The sequence below is a fragment of the Crassostrea angulata genome, chromosome 5 (genome assembly GCF_025612915.1).
Source record: "Crassostrea angulata isolate pt1a10 chromosome 5, ASM2561291v2, whole genome shotgun sequence".
NCBI lineage: Eukaryota > Metazoa > Mollusca > Bivalvia > Ostreida > Ostreidae > Magallana > Magallana angulata.
The window spans coordinates 17,754,942-17,777,120 of record NC_069115.1 but is presented as its reverse complement, the minus strand read 5'-3'; the positions used below and the strand labels follow the sequence as shown (position 1 = coordinate 17,777,120).

The 22,179-nt window shown below is 33.8% G+C and overlaps 1 protein-coding gene and 1 pseudogene across 1 annotated transcript in view; both read right to left on the bottom strand.

Annotated features, from left to right (window-relative positions):
* LOC128185174 (uncharacterized) overlaps nucleotides 1–3,020 on the bottom strand; it is a 45,888-nt gene extending 42,868 nt beyond the window's left edge. Inside the window, exons 1-2 of the mRNA XM_052854839.1 lie at nucleotides 2,966–3,020; nucleotides 1,048–2,719 (exon numbers count right to left, since the gene is read on the bottom strand). Coding sequence (XP_052710799.1) covers nucleotides 1,048–2,686 — 1,639 coding nt within the window. The 5' untranslated portion in view covers nucleotides 2,687–2,719; nucleotides 2,966–3,020. The remainder of the gene's footprint in view (nucleotides 1–1,047; nucleotides 2,720–2,965) is intronic.
* Nucleotides 3,021–16,048: 13,028 nt separating this feature from the next.
* Nucleotides 16,049–22,179, bottom strand: part of LOC128185173 (uncharacterized) — a 44,406-nt pseudogene continuing 38,275 nt past the window's right edge.

The window sequence follows — 22,179 nt, the reverse complement described above, 5'->3', positions numbered from 1 at the left end:
CAATGTTTTAGATTTTTTTTTGTCGGTTGTGATATTACTGGCTTAAGTTATTACTTCCCCTTAAGCAGTAGTTAATTTTTTTTCATTTATAATAAGCTAGTTGGTCGATAATTAATACCTATTGATCTATGCTTTAAATCAATCAAATAAATTAAACTTGCATTCTTTAGGACGGGAAAATGTTTTTACGCATTACGCATCTCTCTTCCCAAAAATGAACTTTTAAAAGTAACATGAAAACGTGAGATGCATTTTCATATTTATTTTTTTTGGACGGTACTCTTACACACCTGCAACCCAATTTCAAAACTAAAATGCAACTTTATTCTCCTGAGCGTATTTTCCAATTTTTTTTTCTAATTTCGGGAAGGTATAAGTTGTTTGTGCCCCGTTTTGAGCCTTTGGGGTCTGGAACTTTAATGAATTCACATAATTTGGCTTCTTTCTTTTCCATTTTCGATTTCTTGGTTAGGTAAACACTTGCATCGTTTCCGTTGATTTTTTTTTTATAGAGTTTATATAAAATTAACTACATCGTCAGACTAGCTGCATGCATGCTCTAAACCTAGGAAGAAATGACTGTATGTTTACCTTACTCAAGACTAATAATTGAATACTGTAACGTGAGCATGGGTGAGTACCCTTGCAAACATTTTTCATTCCTTGTAAAATAATGCGCCAGACTTTGGACATATACACAATAATGATGAATATGTTAACATACTGAAAATGTTTTGAAAAGTGATAGATCACAAAAACATTATCAGTGTGTTGACTTATTCATTAGTATTGTGTGAAGGATTCTTTCATGAAATTGATAAAAACGTTCATTTGGATATACATTTGTAATGAATAAATTAAACATATTAATTTCATATTTTTATATATTTATATAACAGTAACCCTCATTATGATAACTCTTGAAATAAAAAAAAGTTTGTACATACATGTATTTACATTACATAGTGATTATATATACATTTTGTAGACATATAAATTTATAAACATAGTTTGTTTACATGTAATATTGGATTTTCTTCACTTTGCCAGTTTTCTTCTCAGCCACAAACAGATTGTCTCTTGTGTCCATACATAAACCCCGTGGATACTGTAAATGACAGTTGTCAATGTAGCGGAGGAACTGTCCGTCTTCATCCAGGATGTGGATATACTGGTTGTTAATGTCTGGTGTAAGGATGCGACCCTGGCTGTCTGTAGTGATGCCGACTGGTCTGAATAGTTTCTTGGTAGCAGAGGGAGGTCCGGTGTAGGTAAACCGGAGTTTACCGGCCTGATTGACCACCACTACTGCACTGGCTATATAGTCAGCTACACAGATATCTAGGTTCTTATTCTCACAGATGTATTTAGGTTTAGGTTCAGATGAATAGAGAGGTTGTCCTTTGTCATTGTATTGAATCGTTTGTTTCTCTGTGGAGCCAGAATAACGCACAACTTTTGCTTGTTTCTTATCGTTAGTGATCATGACAACCAGGAGGTCACCAGAGGAGGTACAACAGAAATAGAGAGGTCTCCACCCCTGTAGTCTGATCACTGTCTGTATCTGTGTATTCTTCACTATGTTCACAGTTCTATCATTGGGATCAGTATAAACTAGTTCACCACTCTGTGTCACTGCTATATCACATGGTATCTTCCCTGACTTGGTTTGGATTGACTTCACTAGTTTACCGTGGAGGTTGTAGAGTCTCATCATGTTGTCCTGACCATACGTCCATACTTCATCATCACTCAGACAGGACACACTGCATAATTCATTAGATTTTCCATACTCTGTGTCTATATCTGCGATGATCCGTGGTACATCAATGAGTGGTCTGTCCGGAGGAGAGGACTCTGCACCGGGAGAATCCATTGTGTAGCCATGTTCTTCTGTTTTAATAGATAACGCCGACAATGAACCAATCTGCTGATAAATCTGTTCTTTGTTAATTTTCTGAGGGGTGAATATTGGTAAGGAAACTGTGAGTTTAGGTGGCAATCTTCTGAATTCAGCATTCCTGGAATTGTAGGCAGAGACAAGGCTGACATCATTGGAGTTCAATAACTTCTTCAGATTAGCAATACTCTGAGTAATTTCAGTACAAATGCATTTGATTTCATTTTCGTGTTTATTTAGGGCAACCAGGTGTTGGGATTCCGTTTCATCCACGTCAGATTTCAGTTTATTGATAGCAGTGTCTATTTCTCTGTGCAAAATGTCTCCATGTTTGTCAATAGCTGCTGTTAGTTTCTTTGAGTTTTCCTTCAGATCAGCTTTTAGAACTGGGAAATTAGATTCAATTTCTTGGTATTTAGGATAAATTAATTTCTCTAATTCTTGTAAATCTTTCTGTAATACTTCTTTCTTTGCTTCAAGGCTTTTCAAGAGTTCAACCTGTTTGTGTCCTAGATGTTCACCAGTAGAAACACACTCTAAACAAATAGAAATGTTACAATGTTCACAATAAAGTTCACATAATTTTTTGGAATGTTTTAAACATTCAGGAGCAAATCCCCGCTTTTTAAATGGCACTACTTTGTGATCTTTGGATTCATCAGAGAGATGTTCCCCCACACAGGCTTTGCACAGATGTATGTGACAAATGTCACAGTACATAGGGGGGCCCGGGGTCTCACAGAGATGACACCGTAAAACATCCTGGGCCCAAGTACGGCGGTCCATGGTCAGACACCTTGATGGGCGATTAATAGAAATCTGGAAATGAAATTTACCGATTATTCATTTTGTCAAAAATATATCCGTTTTTAACAGACGTACAAATACAGCGATCTAATTCTTGAACTCGTAAAAATAAACCCTGGTGAAATCGTTCATTGTCAGTAAACTAGTTCAATGAGCACGTAAAATTAAAAAATATAATTTTTCTTATAGAATCTAGATATATTTGTTTACATAATTAACATTAATCATAAGTTTCTGATCCGTAAACAAACTACACACCTTTTCAAATTAACATGGCGATTCAGGTATTTTTACTTCCTGGTCTGGAGTCATTGACGCGGTCTCCACGTCATGAGTATCACGTGTTGAAAATGCAGTGGTGGATATATCAGTAGGTACACCCCCCCCCCCCTCTTTTGGTGAAAATTCAATTATGACCACTGTTTGACTGATATAACAATAAACGATTATATAATTAATAGTTACATGAATTTCAGGCGCGGATCTAGAGGCGGTCCAAACCCCCCTGCAAAATTCAAATTTCTCTAAATTACATTATAAAATTACCAAAAATATGCCTCGGACCCCCCCCCCCCCTTCCAACGACAAACACTCAAATAACCGTCGGACCCCCCCCCCCCTCCCCCCTTCCCACCTCCCTTTCTGGAAAAATTCTGGATCCGCCCATGTATTTTTTTGAAATATAATTTTGAAACATATTTAAATGGTGTCTATGCTTATGAGTCCATATCAGATTCATCTGTCATTAAATATCAATCCTCTTGTACGCTTGCGTCTCTCCTTCCAAAACAAAAGAAAGATTAAATACGGATGATTATTTACAGAACAAAATTGTTTTGTTCATGCATTATTCAAAATATCTACAACACAAAATTTCATTTCCTCTGACATTCAATCAACACTCCTTTTTTAAATTAACATCTGTAAAATAAAGCCTTTCATTGATAATAACCTCTTCACTATCCTAAATATTCAATAAACAAATTAGCATACACTATTGTATAACCTTAATATGACAAATGTAAGATATCCATTTGATGGTAATTCGGTTTAAGTCTGTTTATCATGATTCCACAATTATAATCTATTACCGTAGTATGTGCTAACAACAACGATAACGACATAGTGCATTTCTAAAAAAAAAAATAAAATGGTGTGTAGTTTTCTGACTATATAATGCAGTTTTAACTACTTAACTAACTTAATGTGCATACGTGTTCTTACATAATGCATAAATAACACTTTAATATCTTCTCTTGGAGTGGAGAATTGTTCCGGGTTTTTTTCTCACTCATTAATTTTCATAAACCATTTATTTTAGCATGCAATTATTTTGTATTTATTTACCTCCAATAAAGACCTGCTGAGTAACAGAGTAGACTGTCACGTAGCATCGGGAGTGGGGGCACCACACTTTTTCTCGCTGCAAATATTTTTTTTAAATTTACATATGAAAAAGTAAATTAAATGAGATTGCCCCCCTGTAACGAAGAATTTCGACCCGGGTTGAAAATTGACCCGGGGGTCATTTTTCAACGTTGAATAATGAGACGAAAGGTGTTGAATAAAGACCCTAATCCGTTGAAAATTGACCCGCATCGTGGAATTTTGATCATGAAACTGGTTCAAAATTCAACAGCAAAGAAGCACAAAATAAGGAATCAATATTATAACTTGAGTTCATTTAATTAAAAATTATCAGTTTATACATATTTATTCTTTATATTTATATGTTTCAACGGGGGGGCAGGGGGGGTTAAAAATGAAACTTTATAAATGAATGTTTTTTAATTTACATATTATCCCTTTAAATATGTAATAACTATTTTATTCATAATAAACTTTTCGCATATAATTGCTGTTTTGTGTGATATCTATATATTTCTTAAAAAAATATATATATGTGTATTTAAGAATATTTGTATATGTCACAGATTAATTATTTTAGTTAATTAGTATTCATATTTGCGTTCACTTATTTCAACATTTCATGTTTTCATTTCCCATTGTTCATTTGTTTACATTCACACCGCTTCATTCATTCATACAATCATTTGTGCGAGAGGTCACGTGGTTACGTTTGGCGGGTGGATCAGTGAATGAATGGAGGTGTTAGACTGGTTTTTCGGGTTTAAGTGAGTGAGTGCGCATGTCCGTTTGCATTACCGAATTTTTAGCACGAACTTTGATTTAACATCACGACGCCACCCAAGACAGACGGTTGAATTATTAAGCTTCATAGCTTGTCAACCCGACTATTATCTTAGTTCATGTTGCTGTTATACTTGGTGAGTTATTTTAATCAAATATGTGTAATTTAAATATTATTTAACTAAAGATAAATTTAATGAGTGAATGTAGAGAATGAGAGTGTTTTAGTAATATTATAATTGTATATGATAATTTTATGATTACAGATCACCTAGCTGTACTTGAGGAAACCATTTATTCGATATACAAATACAACAATAAATATTCAGCGTCATTTTCACAAAAGGCCTTGGAGTTCTTATTTGTTCCCAAATGCAGCCCAGAATATTATATATCAGCTACCCCTTGACATATACATAATTACACGTTAAAATATTCAATGCAGTTAATTTAAGGTGGCTCTATACACCCACAGTTTATTCCAATTTTCAATAGAAGACCAAAGAACATATACTTATCAAATATTAAAATGATGATAGGGATACTAAAAGTATTTTAACAGAATTTTTAAATGTTTTTTCGTGTTTTTGTAAAAAAAAAAATTGAAAAAAAAGCTATTAATAAATTGAGAGAATTTTTTGTGTCATATGATGGATATTTCCTTCGGACACACAAAAAAATATGTAACTTTTCTTAACATTCAAAAATGTTATTATTGCAAATTTTTTTAGTATTTCCCCAAAAAATAATTTTTCATATTTTCTTACTCTGTTGACAAATCATCTGAAAAAGTTGCTTGATGTTATAAGAAAATGTATTTTAATAAATGTGACATAAAAAATTGAATGAAAATCATTGCAATTAAAACAAAAAATATTTTTAATTTTATTTGGTATGAAAGTTCCTAAGGTAAGGGTTATCGTTCCTAAGTCCCAAGGCCCAAACACATTGGGGACTTTTCATTTCTGAGTTAAAGAAAATTTTCTAAATATAATGTTTGAATGATAAATACATACGTATTTCAATATAGGCCTGTATAAGTGAATATATTCGCTTTAATGCAAAACTAAGTCTATTAAATAAAGAGGAAAATTGACTTGGCTAATAGGATTTATGTATCCCAACCTGAGAGAAATTCAAAGCAACCCTCTCATCCCCTTAAGGTGGTAAGGAACATCTGTCGATATTAATGACCATTAAAGTATATAATAATCTAAATACTTTCACTGCCCTAGAATTTTCTTTCACAGTATTCAACAAAACAAATACGTTTTAGAAAATTTTGGAAAGTTAAAACATTTATCGCTCTCAACGGGAATCGAACTCTTGACCTACAGTTTTACAGTGAACCCACTAACCCACCGCGCTACGGTGTAACATATCAATGAAGGGAAAAAAACTATTAAAAAAATTATACTTGATTTTATTGTTTATTTCGATAAATAATACCACACAACGTGAAGGTGTCACATACCACATTACTTGTAAGTAATGAATTTTTCAATTATCAAATTAAATCTATTCATTTAACAAATATTTCAAAAGAGCGGTCCCCATGCAATTCGCCTCAGTTTAAGTCAGCCAGGACCGGAAGTGCATACTTCCAGATTTACTTTTTTGCGTATGCGTCATCAAAAAGTGGTGTATAAAGCCACCTTAAACTCCATTTTTTAAATTCGCTGGAGAAGTGTACAAATGTAAATATTTTTAAAATTACAATACAGCATATTGTTTAATTTTGGTTTTACGTTCACCCAGTAAATTGAAAAATTTGATATTGTTCATTGTAGATTTTCTGGGTGTGTGCAAATACAAAATTTAGAGTATGTCATATTGAGATTTTTGTGCTCGCACCCACTCAGTTTGTTAAAACTGTGATAAGTGAATTTTGTATTCACGCCTATCCAGCCAATAACAGTGTACAAAATGATGATATGCTAACATGTACTCTTTCATGAACAATGCTGAAGTAACTATCTCTTGAAAGCCTTTTTTTTTTAAATTCTATTTGTTACGTAGTAACTAGGGTAACTAAATATCAAATCGCTGATTTTTTTTAAGCATAAACAATTCTGCTTCATGGAATCTGTAGCAAGTTAGCAAGTTAGCACCCTCATTTTTGTACAGGATGACAATAAAATAATTTTGCTTTAATAGTTTCTAAATTGCTTTGATTACAAAAATTTATCATAAATACTAACAGTAATTGTTTTCGTCAATAAATAGGTAAATTGCATTTTTTGAATAGAAATATGTAGAAGAAGATCATACAGCAGCGTTGGAGTAGATGGTTGACCCTCCTTTCACAGCCACCTACATTATTAATTCAATTTAAACGTGTTTTATTGAACGGAATGTTCAAATTATTGAATGGATTGGATAAGAGTCATAGACTATGTAAACCCTTTCAAACATACAAAGTCAAGAATATAGTATTACAAGTTTACAGAATATTATTGATATTATGTGCATATAAGACAGGGGTACTTGAATATCAAATAATTATCTGAATATTTATCATATATGATTGTATGACATATTGTTGGTAGACAGGTTGACTCATATCACACCTAAATTAACAAACCTATCACCTTCATTTAAACCTACAGGGATACAAACATAAGAATGCCATTTTCATGATCCAGCCCATTTGAAAAGAACAGTAAATAAAAGGGGACTATATATATGCAAACCTACTTTTTTAAAAAATTGATAACATTTTTGCTGTATGCTATATGTTTTTAATTTTGAGGAAATATATTACGTCAGTTGTCTGTGTTTCTAATTTATTGGTAATTAATGGAATTGAAAACTCAAAATGATAGCTCTAAATAAATTGCATTTTTTAAAAAGAACTATGAGTCTGCATATGCAGAAAATTGGATGATGCTTCAATAAAGTTAATCTGACAAGTTTATGAAAAATTATTGTTAAGTATATATATATATATATATATATATATATATATATATATATATATATATATATATATATATATATATATATATATATATATATATATATATAATACAGTATACATAAAAAAAGATAAAAATATGACAACCATTCATTTATTTTTTTGTCAGGGATGCTGACTTCTGCAAATTAAGCATAGGTATCTAACATTATATCCTTTTGTCTTGATATAAATATATATACCCTTTACCGAATGAAACAGTATAGAGGTTGTATTTTCAATTATTAGAAAATACAACGTCAGGTGCTTGTCGAATAGAGCTCTGTTGAATTGCATTAAAAGTGACAATAACGGGCAATACATTTGTTAGATATATTTATCAGAGACTATGACAAGTTGAAACTTAAAATTCTGTCAGATGAGGGAATGAAAACCATGTCATTTATGTCAAAAAGTATTCTAGCCCTACTCTCCTGTTCTATTCCGAAGCAAACGGTCATTTTCTTAAGTAATAATAAATGGATATCATATTTTCAGTCTCAAAATTAAATGAATAATTGGACCTATCAATCTAAAAGAAATTAGCCCGTCCGCATATGTATCGGACAGTATGAACATTTTAAAACTAAAACTTTCAAATATGTGCATGATTGTACATTTAAACTATGTAGAGTAACTGTGTTCAGATCAAAACTCTGAGGTTGGGGTCAATTCTCAACAGGATCAATTTTCAACGTGTCGATGTCATCAGAGTTTATAAAAATCTTTCTCATACCGTTGAAAAATGACCCCGGGTATAAATTTCACGATTTTGGTCTCAATTTTCAACGTTGAAAAATGACCCCCCGGGTCAATATTCAACGTTGAAAAATGACCCCCGGGTCAATTTTCAACCCGGGTCAATATTCTTCGTTACATCCCCCCCCCCCCAACTTTTTTAGGCGCATATAAAAATGGAAATGAAAGAGAGAAAATTAACAGTAAAATCTATGTGTTATATGAAGTTATATGTACGCTATGCTCTGCCCCCTCCCCCCTCCCTCCCTCCCTCTATGATTTTTATGATTTGAGAAGTTGTCTTATTTTGTTGTTGTTGCTTATCAAGACCCTACCCCCCCCCCCCCAAAGAAAAAAAAACTCTCAAAAACGAGATGCTACGTGCCTGATAGATGTCATCAGGAAGAAATGGGCACCACCATTAACAGGCAACAATGGAGAGATGAATAGCGCAGATGCTCGGAAAAGACATCCAGTCAACAACAAGAACAACACTGCCATGAAACCCAGCAAGAGATAAGGAGACAGAGAGGGAGGTCAGGAACATCATGGAAAAGAACGGTGGAGACATTCAACAAACCCAACAGATAGTCAGCCGTGTAGGAAGTTTGTTGCAGTTTTACACACCACCGGGTTTAAAAGAACGTGATGATTATTGAATGTTGCCCATGTGAACAAATCATATTCATTCATTTATTTATGTATTCATCAGTCTTAGACCTTCTGCATTGTTTATACATGTAGGTAAACACATTCGATTTTTTTGCATTGCTAATGTCTTCCATGATCTGCAGATTTTGCTACATTGTTGATTTGTAAAAAAAAAAAATCCATGCAGTATTTCACCCCACTAACGTATTGGATACATGTATCCATAGAAGAGTAATAACTCACTATGTAGAAAAGTGCATGCTTTAAAACAAAATTTCATTCAACTCATAATCCATCATGAAACAGTTGTCTTTCCTTGGCATCACTAACAAAAGTATCAACAGCATGTTTAAAAACCATTTTATTTATCAACAAGAGCTCAATGAACAGCCTTAATTAAACAAAGAGTTTTGTCTGTACATTTCTTGCCAAGTCATGTAATGCATGCACAGGATCACATAACAGAGAAAAAAATAAAAGACTCACAGTACATTTACATCATCAATTCAAATTCAGCGTGTAGAAATGCAAACAAAACACAGAAGGGTAGAAAAAGCACAGGTTATTTGTAAGTTGTTCATATCAAATACAATAGCAATGAAACGAGATATATTTATACTACTATTCTTATAATTAACAATAACATTTTACTGTATATATATCAAAATGGATCATTATAGCAATTATGCATCTAACTATACATCATATCCAACATAAATAATTACATTCATAATGTTCATTCATAACAAACTCATACTGTCTCATATATTCTTGTTTGAAACATACAGTATAACAAAATTTTCATCCGGTGCCTCTCCTCCCAAATATTCTACAGTATATTTTTAATGTGAATTAATCTGTAACATGCATATACATTGTTGCATATACCTAAATACATAAGTTATAGTGTTAAATTGCAGAAATTAAAATCTTTAAAAAAATCATATACAATTCTGGATGACCAATTGCTAATACATGCACCTAAAGGAAAAATTGGTTATCATATAGATGAACAGAGATATCTATGTTTGAATTCATTACAAGTTAATGTATACACAATTACTCATGCAATGACTTAATTCATCCAGAGAAAAAAATAACAGAGATCTCTGTTATTTATGTCTTTGATTCATCTATATTACATTTTGTTTATCTTTTTATCTCTCCAAAATAATTTGCAGTGGTGTTCTCTGAATCTCAAATAATCACTACAGTGTAACTGTCTTAACTAGCCATCTGTCAATTATTAATGAGCTCTGCATTGCTTTAAATGGCTTATCTAATTCTTACAACAGAATTCTACTCTAGGTCATTAACTTTCTTGACTTCAAAATAAATTCCTCATTGTTTCACCGATCCCAGGGACAATCAACCTTCAGTGAGATTTCATATCAAGTTAACTCAATCAGAGTGATGTTAGACTCATATTTCAGTGTGAGCGAGATCATGACTCACTGACTCACTAAGTCGAGTCCTCAGTCTCGGATGTGGTCAGCGTGTGATGTTGCTCCTCGTACAAGTTACGGGCGTAGGTAATCTGTTGGCTCACCTGAAACATATTAAGTAAAGCTGAAAAATTTTTCTACTTGGCGTTTATCTTACAATTATAATTCTTTATAATGGTAGATTGTCTTGAATACACTTAAATAGGGGAGTCAATTCCTTACCTCCTCATTTTAATATCTAATATATATAGAATTAGACAACATATAAGTATAAGCATGATTTAATGTACTAAGACTTAAAAGTGTTTGTACGTCTAGATAATTTTGAATACAACAAAATTAAACTGCAACAAAACAATTTCACATTGAAAGTCAACAAAATATTCGTTCCAATAACATTTTTGGTTTCAGTGTAGTATTTTACTAATATTCTTTCGACAGCAGGTAAATATCTAAACTTAAAAATGTTATCTCTGACCCCACTTTAATGCAATAAATAAAGAAGTAACACACATGAATATGCTCTATGAAGCCCTTTCACAACAAATAATGCTGTTTCCCATGGGTACTTGTTATAGTATACACTGACCCTCTCAGCCACTGCCAGCTTGTCACACCTGATCTGGGGATCCCTCTGGGGGTCAGAGCCAGGGGTTTGTACCCTGATCACTTCCAGGTAGTATCTGCCATCTGTCAATCAAAGTCAGTACAATCATGTACAAAATATCATACTAAAAGTGTAAACATATACAGCATCAAACAAATAAAACAGCATCAAAACAAATGACCAAGTTTGACAATTTAAAGCAATATGAGCTGTATATATTATTTAGAATTTTATTTTGCTGCAAAAACCTGCTAGTATGATAGGTCTGCATATAACTTAAACTTTTATGTTAGACTTAAAAAAATCATTAATGTTTGTCCGAAGAAAGATTTTTCTTCTAATGAATATATAGCAGATAAATTTTTGTACAGGACGACAATAATTCATTTTTTCTTAAATCAAAGTCTCTCAACGGCTTTTCCACAAAAATATGGCAAACAGAAATTTAGAAAACATGATATTTTTTGTCATTTTTATTAGTTGGAAATAACACTTCGTATAAAAAATTTTCAACATTAAAATTGCAGCTCATATTGCTTTAATATATATTATATACTTCGGTATTAATGGTACATTTCTATATTGCTTTAATAAATAAAGTATGTCTAATTTTAATCAAAGCTGAAGTAAGGGGAAAATAAGAACAAGGCAACAAACTATGAAAAAAATGAACTTTTCCTCAAAATTTCTATGCAGCATCAAAACTTTAAGCTATTTGCTGAAATTGAAAGTGAAAGTTGATTGACAGTTCTGAGTAAGGGAGATAACTTTGGTATGACTTACTATTCACCACCACCAGACACTGGAACAGGTCTTTGTGGGGGATCCTCGGGATGATGTTACTGGAGTCTGGCACCCCTCCCAGGAGAAAGTAGACCTGGGTGGAGGTGATTAGAGAGGCCAGGTTGTCCTCCCTCCTCAGCTGTTCCACCGCAATGAAGCTACAGGCAAAAGGAAAGCTTCTCTATCAGACCAATTAAGATTGATGAAAATATTCAAATCACTCTTAAATCATGAACTTTTAAAGGAAATACCATAACTGGTATTGAACTGAAATTCCCAAGATAAAATACTGGTATATATTTTCCATGGATAAATATATAAATTTAACAGAGATAAACTAATATATCAAACTTTAGGTAATAAAATGTTCATATTAAAAAGGTAAAATTTGAAAATATAAATATCAACTTGCTAATCTTATTACATGCAGATAATATTTGTATGTATTCAATGATTGTTTTCATGTATAAACTGTTTGCATGGTGACAATCTTTGCAAATCTTGCAAAAACTCCCTACACAAGCAACATTCCAACAAATAGAAAAAATCATGATTATGTGTTGTGTATCTCGGACAAGTTATTAAAAAAACTAAATACAATTCATCCAGCAGCGGGGGAGGCGGACGGGAGGGTGGCTGATCCGAGAGCTACTGCTGCTGGTGTCCTTGATGGGGTTGGCCGCCCCCGAGGCCAGATCCAGCACCCCCACAACAGGCTTGGTGACCGTACCGATCACACCCTTACCCAGTCCTGTCACAAAGCCCTGTAATGTGAACAGAAGAAGCATATCATCAGGTGAAACAAGATCACAGCAGAATCAGTTTGTTCATATGGTAAGCAATTAGTCAAATCATTCAGAACAATTAACTTCTAAATCAAATGTTCTAACAATATCACAACAAAATCACTTCTCAGGCTTCATAAAGGGTAAGGCAATAATAAAAATAAGTTTTTATGCTTATCAAGATTTATCAATCTTTAATTCATCTGTGTCTTATGTATTATGTTTACTTAACTAAGGTACTACATGTACATGTATCTAAAGATCTTCCTAGTTGGTTATTCCTATGGGATTATTCCAGTAGAATTGAAACTATGTAGGCATCCTTATGAATCTTTTATACTAGTATACTGTACAAATTGCATGTGTACCTCAATCCAATCCTCTTTGAAGCCATCATAAGGCTGTGTAAATATACTGGTCACGGCACCAAACAGACCGTTGCCTAAGCCCTTGACCCCGGCCAGGAGGTGACCCTTGCTGGACTGGGCGCTGGTCTTAAGCTGCTCCCGCCTGTCCTGATAGTTGCGGTCCATGTTCAGCGTCCCGAGGCCATCCGACAGTGACCCTACGACCTGATAGGTAAATTACAAATAAATCAATAATTTATAATATATATTTATAATTAATTATATATATATATATATATATCTTTATAATAAATTATATATATACATGTATATATATATATATATATATATATATATATATATATATATATATATATATATATATATATATATATATATATATATATATTGATTATATTATACATATCAAAAATCAATAATTTTTATTTCTCTTTAAAGGGAACAATAAAATAAAAAATTAAGGATTTTTTAAAGGTTTTTAAAACTGAATTCATGTGGAATTATTAAGTAAAAGCCTGCACTTTTAATATTTTTAGATGAACAAATATTTCCCTTTCTAAATAAACAGCAAGTTTTGTTAAATTTATATACATCAATGTAATTTTGTTTGATAAAATCTTAGATGTTTTTCAAGATAAGAAACATAAGATCTATTTTATTGTATATTATTAAACACAATTTACAGTCATGTATTTTCAAAATTTACAAACCCCTCTGACTAGTGATCATTGAATTAACATGACTTCTAGTCTGACAAAACCTGAGTCGCCATACCTTGGCGGCACAATTTGACACGCCATGAGTGACGTTCTTCAATAGTCCTCCAACATTGCCATCGTTGATCAGACCGGAGATTTCCTCTGTGACATCATTGAACAAGCCCAGGGGATTTCCCAGAAAGTCCACAGATCCCAGGATCTTGGCCGCTTGACTCTTCAACTCCTGGAGGTAGAATAAAACACATCAAGTGCTAAATTGTACATTTGTCTGACAATGTGCTTGAGTATTAAATAGTCATTATAAATAATTAACATACATCTATCTTCATTTTGTTATGTCACAGTGTTTATCAATAGTACATTTTTTCAAAAGATTTCTGAAATATTTTTCTTTGATAAAAAAAATATTGATGCCTGCTTTTATAGCCCCCTCCTTTCTCCAAACAGATTGCATTTAGGTATTATAAGTATTAATAAATAATCAGCAGAAATTCCAACCACTTATTAGCTGTTAAGTGAAAGTCAAGCTGTTCAACATTATTGAACAAGACATGTACTAGGAAATCTCTGCTGATAGAACTATGTAACTATATGACAACTTTATATACATGTACCTCTGTGTAATGGATTCCTATTTCCTTCTGAAGGAAGGCCATGGTCTAAAACAAATTGCTCTTGACAAAGGGTCTATAAATAAACAAAATCTCAATCAGTAACTTTCAGATTCTGAAATGTTGACGCTTTAAAGTAAAATTTACTGAAATTCAAACCTTACCCAGATCAACTTTTGCATCCTTAAACTTGACCAGTGGTAAAGACATGTCACGCTTCAGTGCCTTGAGGTCCGGTGACAGTTTGGAGGCAGTGAGCATGCTCAGGTTGATTTGGTTGGACTGCATCTTTAGTTGTCCAAATAATATCTCTTTGTCTTCACTGATGTGGCAGCTGCTAGCGCCCTAACCAAAATAAAATCTTGTGTTCAATCTACACGTATTATACTATGTTTTTGTGTCCCATTTTACCAAACCAGAAAAAATGTAATCACAAGACAAATGACCTGAGCTAGCTGCTCTTAAGACTCTTTGCGAACTTGATATCTTTTTGCTTTTTATTTGACTGTACGATATGGAATCCAAAATAATAAATACATAACAATGATACAAGGCAACAAAAGATTAAATAAATAATATTTAAACATTTTTACACAACAGTTCTGATGCTGTTAGAAACAATATGGCTTTTTATCAGTCTTTTATCGAAACAGAGAGTTTGAAATTAATAAATAAATGAAACAGAGTACATGTAGTAGGGTACTTATTGCAAATTGCAGTAAATTGAGGCTTGAGCTGTTCAAGTTGTGTACCAGGCCAGTATCAGTACTTACGATCTGGGATCTTCTTCCTCCGTAACCTTCTCATCCATGCGGTCCTTTGACCCAAATCCAAAGAACTGTAGCAGTTTCTATAGCAACTGCTCATCGATCTGAATGCTTAGTTTCTTCATATTGACTATCAAGTGCTGAAAAAAATTTTGCAAGGTAAACTCATAATGCTATTTGAATGTTCTTTTCACTAACTGATAGACCCATTTCATATCAGAGGTTAATTGTAAGTTGTAAAATTATTATGTTTAACAATATTAATTGACATCTGGTTAATCTTTTCTGTGATTTTTATTAGGTCTGTTTATATACATGTATCTATATACATGTAGCCTTTGATACAGTCAGTAAAATTTAGTTTACTTTTAAGAAAAACATTCAAAATTACTCAAGTTTTATTTGGAATATATGACAAATATTTTGGTATGCAATATGTATACTGTATATAAAACCCATTCAAACTGACGAAATCGCAAATGTCCAAGAACCTTTTTGACAGCCTTAGTAGGTGAGCATGACGTGTACCTGTGTTAAGCTACCAGAACACGTTATATACCTAGTACATGCAAACTTGAGGGTAAACAATATTAAATCTTGAGATTGATGTCTCTTTAATAACAATTGCTTCTTATAAATGAAATTATTATTTTTCATTCTTTGGTAACTACTAAAGGAGGATACATGTATATGGTATCATTTGAATGAACTATTGAATCGAAAAAAATAATTACGAGTGATCATAGCTAGCATAAATCACTTAATAGAACAGAGTGTGTGAACAGTTCACCTCTAGGTAGGACTTGCTGTTGTCCTGTTTGGGCTCGATCTCCGCCCCCTGATCCTCACATACAACCCAGTCCTGGTAGTTCCTGGTCGCCTCCGCCACTGACTGTAAACAAAGGAAGTATACATCTCAGCAAATGACGGCAAACAGACAAAGAACAGCTAATATAAAACACTAACTAAAAGAGAGAGTATACATCTCAGCAAATGACGGCAAACAGAAAAACACAGCTCTAAACAACTTAAAGACAGAGTCATCACCTCAGTCAATGATTATAAAGATAGTTACAGAGATCTCTAAGAACCTTAAACAAAGAGAGTCTAAAGTCACATGTTTCAGTTAAAGATATGCCATGGGGTAACATCATTGTAAAACTTTATAGTCAATTCAATATCGAGATATGATTCTTGAAATTTCCGAGTCCCTTTTAAACACCTGGCCGACCCTGACTCACCCCTTGGGAGACGTCGGTGATTTGCAGGACTCTGATTGGTCCATCCATGATCACCGTCCGGACCGCCATACATCCTGACCCCGGGAGCAGCCTATCTCTATCAATCCTCATGTGGGCGGGGACAGAGCGCCCCGCAGGGGGACTGGGACCAACCACTGCTACAGCTGTGTCCCTCAGGCACTCCGCCCCACCCAGGGTCTGCACGCACATAGCACCATCAGCAGAGCACAGTCTGCTATCCTGCGGAAGTGAAGTAATTAGCACAACAGCATGCACAAAATCATCAGTAATGATTGATTTAAAAATCCATGACTATATAATTATACAAAGTACATGTATCTTGTCCCCATGCAAGGCAAATTAATCATGAAATCATGTTAAATATCTCAATTTTTATCATAATGATTCTGCTTTTAAAACATATTCTTCTTTTGAGACAAAACTCTAAATGATTTACTTGATTTACTTTTAACCATAATAATTATTATATTCATTTGTTTTTCTGTCAATCAATCAACATTTAACTACATAATTTAAGCCTTAGAATGAATTCTAACTTACTTTTCTTCTAAAACAAGATCAAAATGTAGCAGCTGCTATGAAATAATATCAACTGAAGACAACTAAATTTTTAAAGAAACCTATAATTAATTATGCTTCTTCTCTTTGCAACTGAATATAATTAAGATACATGTATATGATATATACACAGCATTAGAATCTCTGAGAACTTCCATGTCTGTGTTGCCTTCCTCCTCTCATCCCGTTTCCTGAGGATGAGGGGGACAATTCTCCCGGGGCGAGAGGAAATGTCATCGATGTGCAGCACCATGCTCTTCCCCGTGGGGTTGGAGGACCGAACATGGGGTCCCGGGGGAAGATGGAGCCTTCGTATTCCAACATTCCCCCACTGGGCATCCTCCACAGCTGATAACGATTACCTATCTCCTGCAATCAAATAAAATATTGTTCAAATTCTTCAGATCTCAAAAACATGTAAAAGCAGTTTCATCTTCACCTACAATCCAATGCATACATTTATATAAACAGTAACTATTTATTACTCGGTATGAATTTTATTTTAACAGTTAATGTTTGACAAATCTAGCTTTTTTCTTCTGTTGTTTTGGGTTGCAAAGACGTTATGGTATACAGTAATAAATGGTTATAGTGAACACACTCATAATGATTTTTAGATTTACAGTGAATTTTTAGTCAACTGCATCATTTAAAATTTATCAGTTAATTAAAAAAGTTTCACTACAAAATATTTCATCCTTGACCCCTGTAGCTATAATTAAGCTTGTTTTTGTGCATTTTATAACAGTAACTCCATAAACTGCCATTGAGTATACTAAAGGGTTTTTTATATCATGTTAACAGTGGCCGACCTTTTTACAGAACTTGATGTACTGGACCTGTACCACCTCCATCACCAGCTCCCTGTGGTCACTCCCTTCTGAGGAGGGACTCCTTCACACAGAAACACACAATAACACAAATCATTAATAGTAGATGTCCAAATAAGACAAAGTCCGGTGGGTAAATTAACTAGCCTAAAGGAAACCCTACCCTGCATGCTATTAGCTTCAAAGCACACACATGTACAAGTTGCAGTACTAGTCTATAACGTCTTCCTTCTGACCTTAATAAATGTTGTGACCTAAAAGGTCAGGAGTCATGCATAATTATATCATTTTTGTCATAACACAACCATTTTAAATGTGATTCAAATCTGTTCCTTGTATACATACAACATTTTAAAGTTAATACGAACTGCAGTAGTACAAATTTTATCAGCTGGCTATGATGCAAGAAAAGACTGATGACTAATTTAACACCAACTGGCACCAACCTTCCAAATGTTGCTGAAGCTCTAAGGTAGATGAAGTTGGGGTAACAGAGTTGCTTCCCCTCCTCCAGTTTGTCCATTGTGTAGGTGGCACTGGTTCCTCCTTTCACTCTCAGGGTTATGGAGGGACCCAACATTGGCTCATCCCACGCGTACGGCACTGTGTCAAGTCAAAAAGATTACATGTTCAATGACGTGTAAATAAGAAATTGTTTGCTTGAATACAAGTATCAGGTTGTGTTGAGAACAAGAATGACCAGATTATGTGGGAGTATTAATTAAATAGTGGAGACTTTACAGTTTCCTTACTGATTATATAAATCAAAACCAGAAATCAAATTTTGTGTATTTATTTTTACAAATGTCCAAACATTTCAATTGCACCAACAGATCGCTTAAATTTGTAATTTGTTTTTTTTCTTCATAAAACAAACATTTAACATTTTAAAAGGAATTATCATTTTTCAATCAATAAGATAGCTAACATTATTTCACAAGATTAACACTGAGTGTGAGGCTGGACAGACGCTTTCAGTTTCTGTTCATTTGTCTCACTCTGGAAGTACTCCACAGGAACCTTGCACAAACACAAAAACAAAGACTTTTAATTCATATCTCACGATTTTATTTTATATGATTTGTACAAATGACAAGGTACATTAAGAATCAATTATGGCCTCATTAAAGTGTCTCAGGGGTTAGATTGTTCTTTTAAAAATGTTCTTTGAAAAATTAACATAAAAACGTGACATGCGTTTTCAAATAAGTTTTTTTTTCGGACGGTTCTCTTACACACTGGCGAACCAAGTTCTAAACTAAAATGTAACTCCATTCTCTTGGGCGTATTTTACCAAAAAAAATCTTATTTCGGGAAGTTGTTAGTTGTGTGTGCCCTGTTTTCCCGCTTTGGGTTCTGAATCATTAATAAATATACATAATTTTGCTTTTTCGTTGCCGTTTTCTTTTTTTTTTGGTCAGGTAACTTTTCTGATTATCCTTTTATAAAGTTTAAATCAAATCAACTTCCATTGTGAGACCAGCATTCTAAATGTTAGAAAAAATGACAATATGTTTACATGTACCTGTTTATGCGAGCTTTTGAAATCACATGCTTGATAAACCATGAAATATAATTCGGTTGTGGATCCGACAGGAACATTTCAGCTAATGACATTTTTAAAAAGGCGTGCACACTATAATTTATTACATTGGCCTTTACGATTGCCCAAAAGTTTACGTATATAATATATACACGCACCAAATTTTCTCGTTTTACAGTATCCTCTTCCATTTTTTTTTACTCTAGACTATAATCAAATACATACATTTCTCATTCCTGGTAAGATAATGCGTCAGACCTTGGATATCACATTAACATTATCAATGTGTTGACATATTCATCATTGTATGAAGGATCCTTACATGCAATTGATAAAAAGATTGATTCTGTGTAGATTTAATATAATAAATGAATTAATTTAAACATGTTTATAATTATGTAGGCCTACATGAATCTCAGACGCGGTAAACCTCAATATGATAACTCTTGATTAATATAAAAAAAAGTATAATGATCATTATATATGTTTAATATATTAATTTACATTACATAGGAATTTTATATACATTTTGTGGACATAAATTAATCATTGTCATTTGTTTAATATATGTAATATTGGATTTTCTTCACTTTGCCTGTTTACCTTTCAACTACAAACATGTTGTCTTTGGTGTCCACACATAAACCCCATGGATGCTGTAAATTACAGTTGTCAATGTAGCGGAGGAACTGTCCGTCCTGATCCAGAATTTGGATACGGTGGTTTTTAATGTCTGATGTAAGGATGCGACCCAGGCTGTCGGTAGTGATGCCGATCGGCATAATTGATTCCTTGGTAGTAGATGGAGGACCGGAGTATGTAAACCGGAGTTTACCGCCCTGATTCACTACTACTATTGCACAAGCTCTATAGTCAGCTACACAGATATCTAGGTTCTTGTTCTCACTGATGTATTTGGGGTAAGCAGTCTCATCAGAGGAATAGAGGGGTTGTCCTTTGTCGTTGTATTGAATCGTTTGTTTCTTTGTGGAGCCAGAATAACGCACAACTTTTGCTTGTTTCTTATCATCAGTAGTCATGACAACCAGGAGGTCACCAGAGGAGATACTACAGACATAGAGAGGTGCCCACCCCTGTAGTCTGATCACTCTCTGTATCTGTGTATTATTCACTATGTTCACAGTTCTATACTTGGGATCAGTATAAACTAGTTCACCACTCTGTGTCACTGCTATGTCGGCCGGATAATTCCCTGACTTGGTTTGGATTGACTTCACCAGATTACCATGGAGGTTGTAGAGTTTCATCTTGTTGTCCTGACCACTCGTCCACACTTCATCATCACTCCGACAGGACACACCGCGTAACTTATTAGATCCTCCATACTCTGTGTTTATTTCTGTGATGATCCGTGGTACATCAATGAGAACCCATTGTGTAGCCATGTTCTTCTGTTTTAATAGACAACGCCGACAATGAACCAATCTGCTGATAAATCTGTTCTCTGTTAATTTTCTCAGGAGTGAATCTTGGTAAGGAAACTGTGAGTTTATGTGGCAATCTTCTGAATTCAGCATTTCTGGATTGGTAAGTAGAGACAAAGCTGACATCATTGGAGTTTAATAACTTCTTCAGATTAGCTATACTCTGAGTAATTTCAGTACAAATGCATTTGATTTCATTTTCGAGCTTATTTAGGGCAACCAAGTCTTTATATTCCATTTCGTCCACGTCAGAATTCAGTTTATTGATAGCAGTGTCTATTTCTCTGTGCAAAATGTATCCATGTTTGTCAATAGCTGCTGTCAATTTCTTTGAGTTTTCCTTTAAATCAGCTTTTAGAACTGGGAAATTAGATTCAATTTCTTGGTATTTAGGATAAATCAATTTCTCTAATTCTTGTAAATCTTTCTGTAATACTTCTTTCTTTGCTTCAAGGCTTTTCAAGAGTTCAACTTATTTGTGTCCTAGATGTTCACCAGTAGAAACACACTCTAAACAAATAGAAATGTTACAATGTTCACAATAAAGTTCACATAATTTTTTGGAATGTTTTAAACATTCAGGAGCAAATCCCCGCTTTTTAAAGGGCACTACTCTGTGGTCTTTGGATTCATCAGAGAGATGTTCCCCCACACAGGCTATACACAGATGTATGTGACAAATGTCACAGTACATAGGGGGGCCCGGGGTCTCACAGAGATGACAACGTAACACATCCTGGGCCCAAGTACGGGGGTCCATGGTCAGTCACCTTGATGGATGATTAATAGAAGTCTGAAAATAAAATTTACCGATTATTCATTTTTTCAAAAAATTAATCCATTTTTACAGACGTACAAATACAGCGATCTAATTCTTGAACTCGTGAAAAAAAACCCTGGTGAAATTGTTCATTGGCTGTAAACAAGGTCAATGAGCATGTATAATTAAAAAATACAGTTTTTCGTATAGAATTTAGATATATATTTGTTTACATAATTAACATGGATCATACCTTTCTGATTTGTAAACAAACTACACACCTTTACACTCCAACATGGTGATTCAGGTATTCTTACTTCCTGGTCTGGTCTCTGTGACGCGCTCTCCACGTTATGAGTATCACGTGATAAAAATGCAGTGGTGGATATTAGTAGGCGTACCCCCCCCCCCTCCCTTTTTCTGTCGGTGAAAATTCAATTCTATGACGACTGATATAACAATTAACGATTAATTAATCTTAGATATATATTTC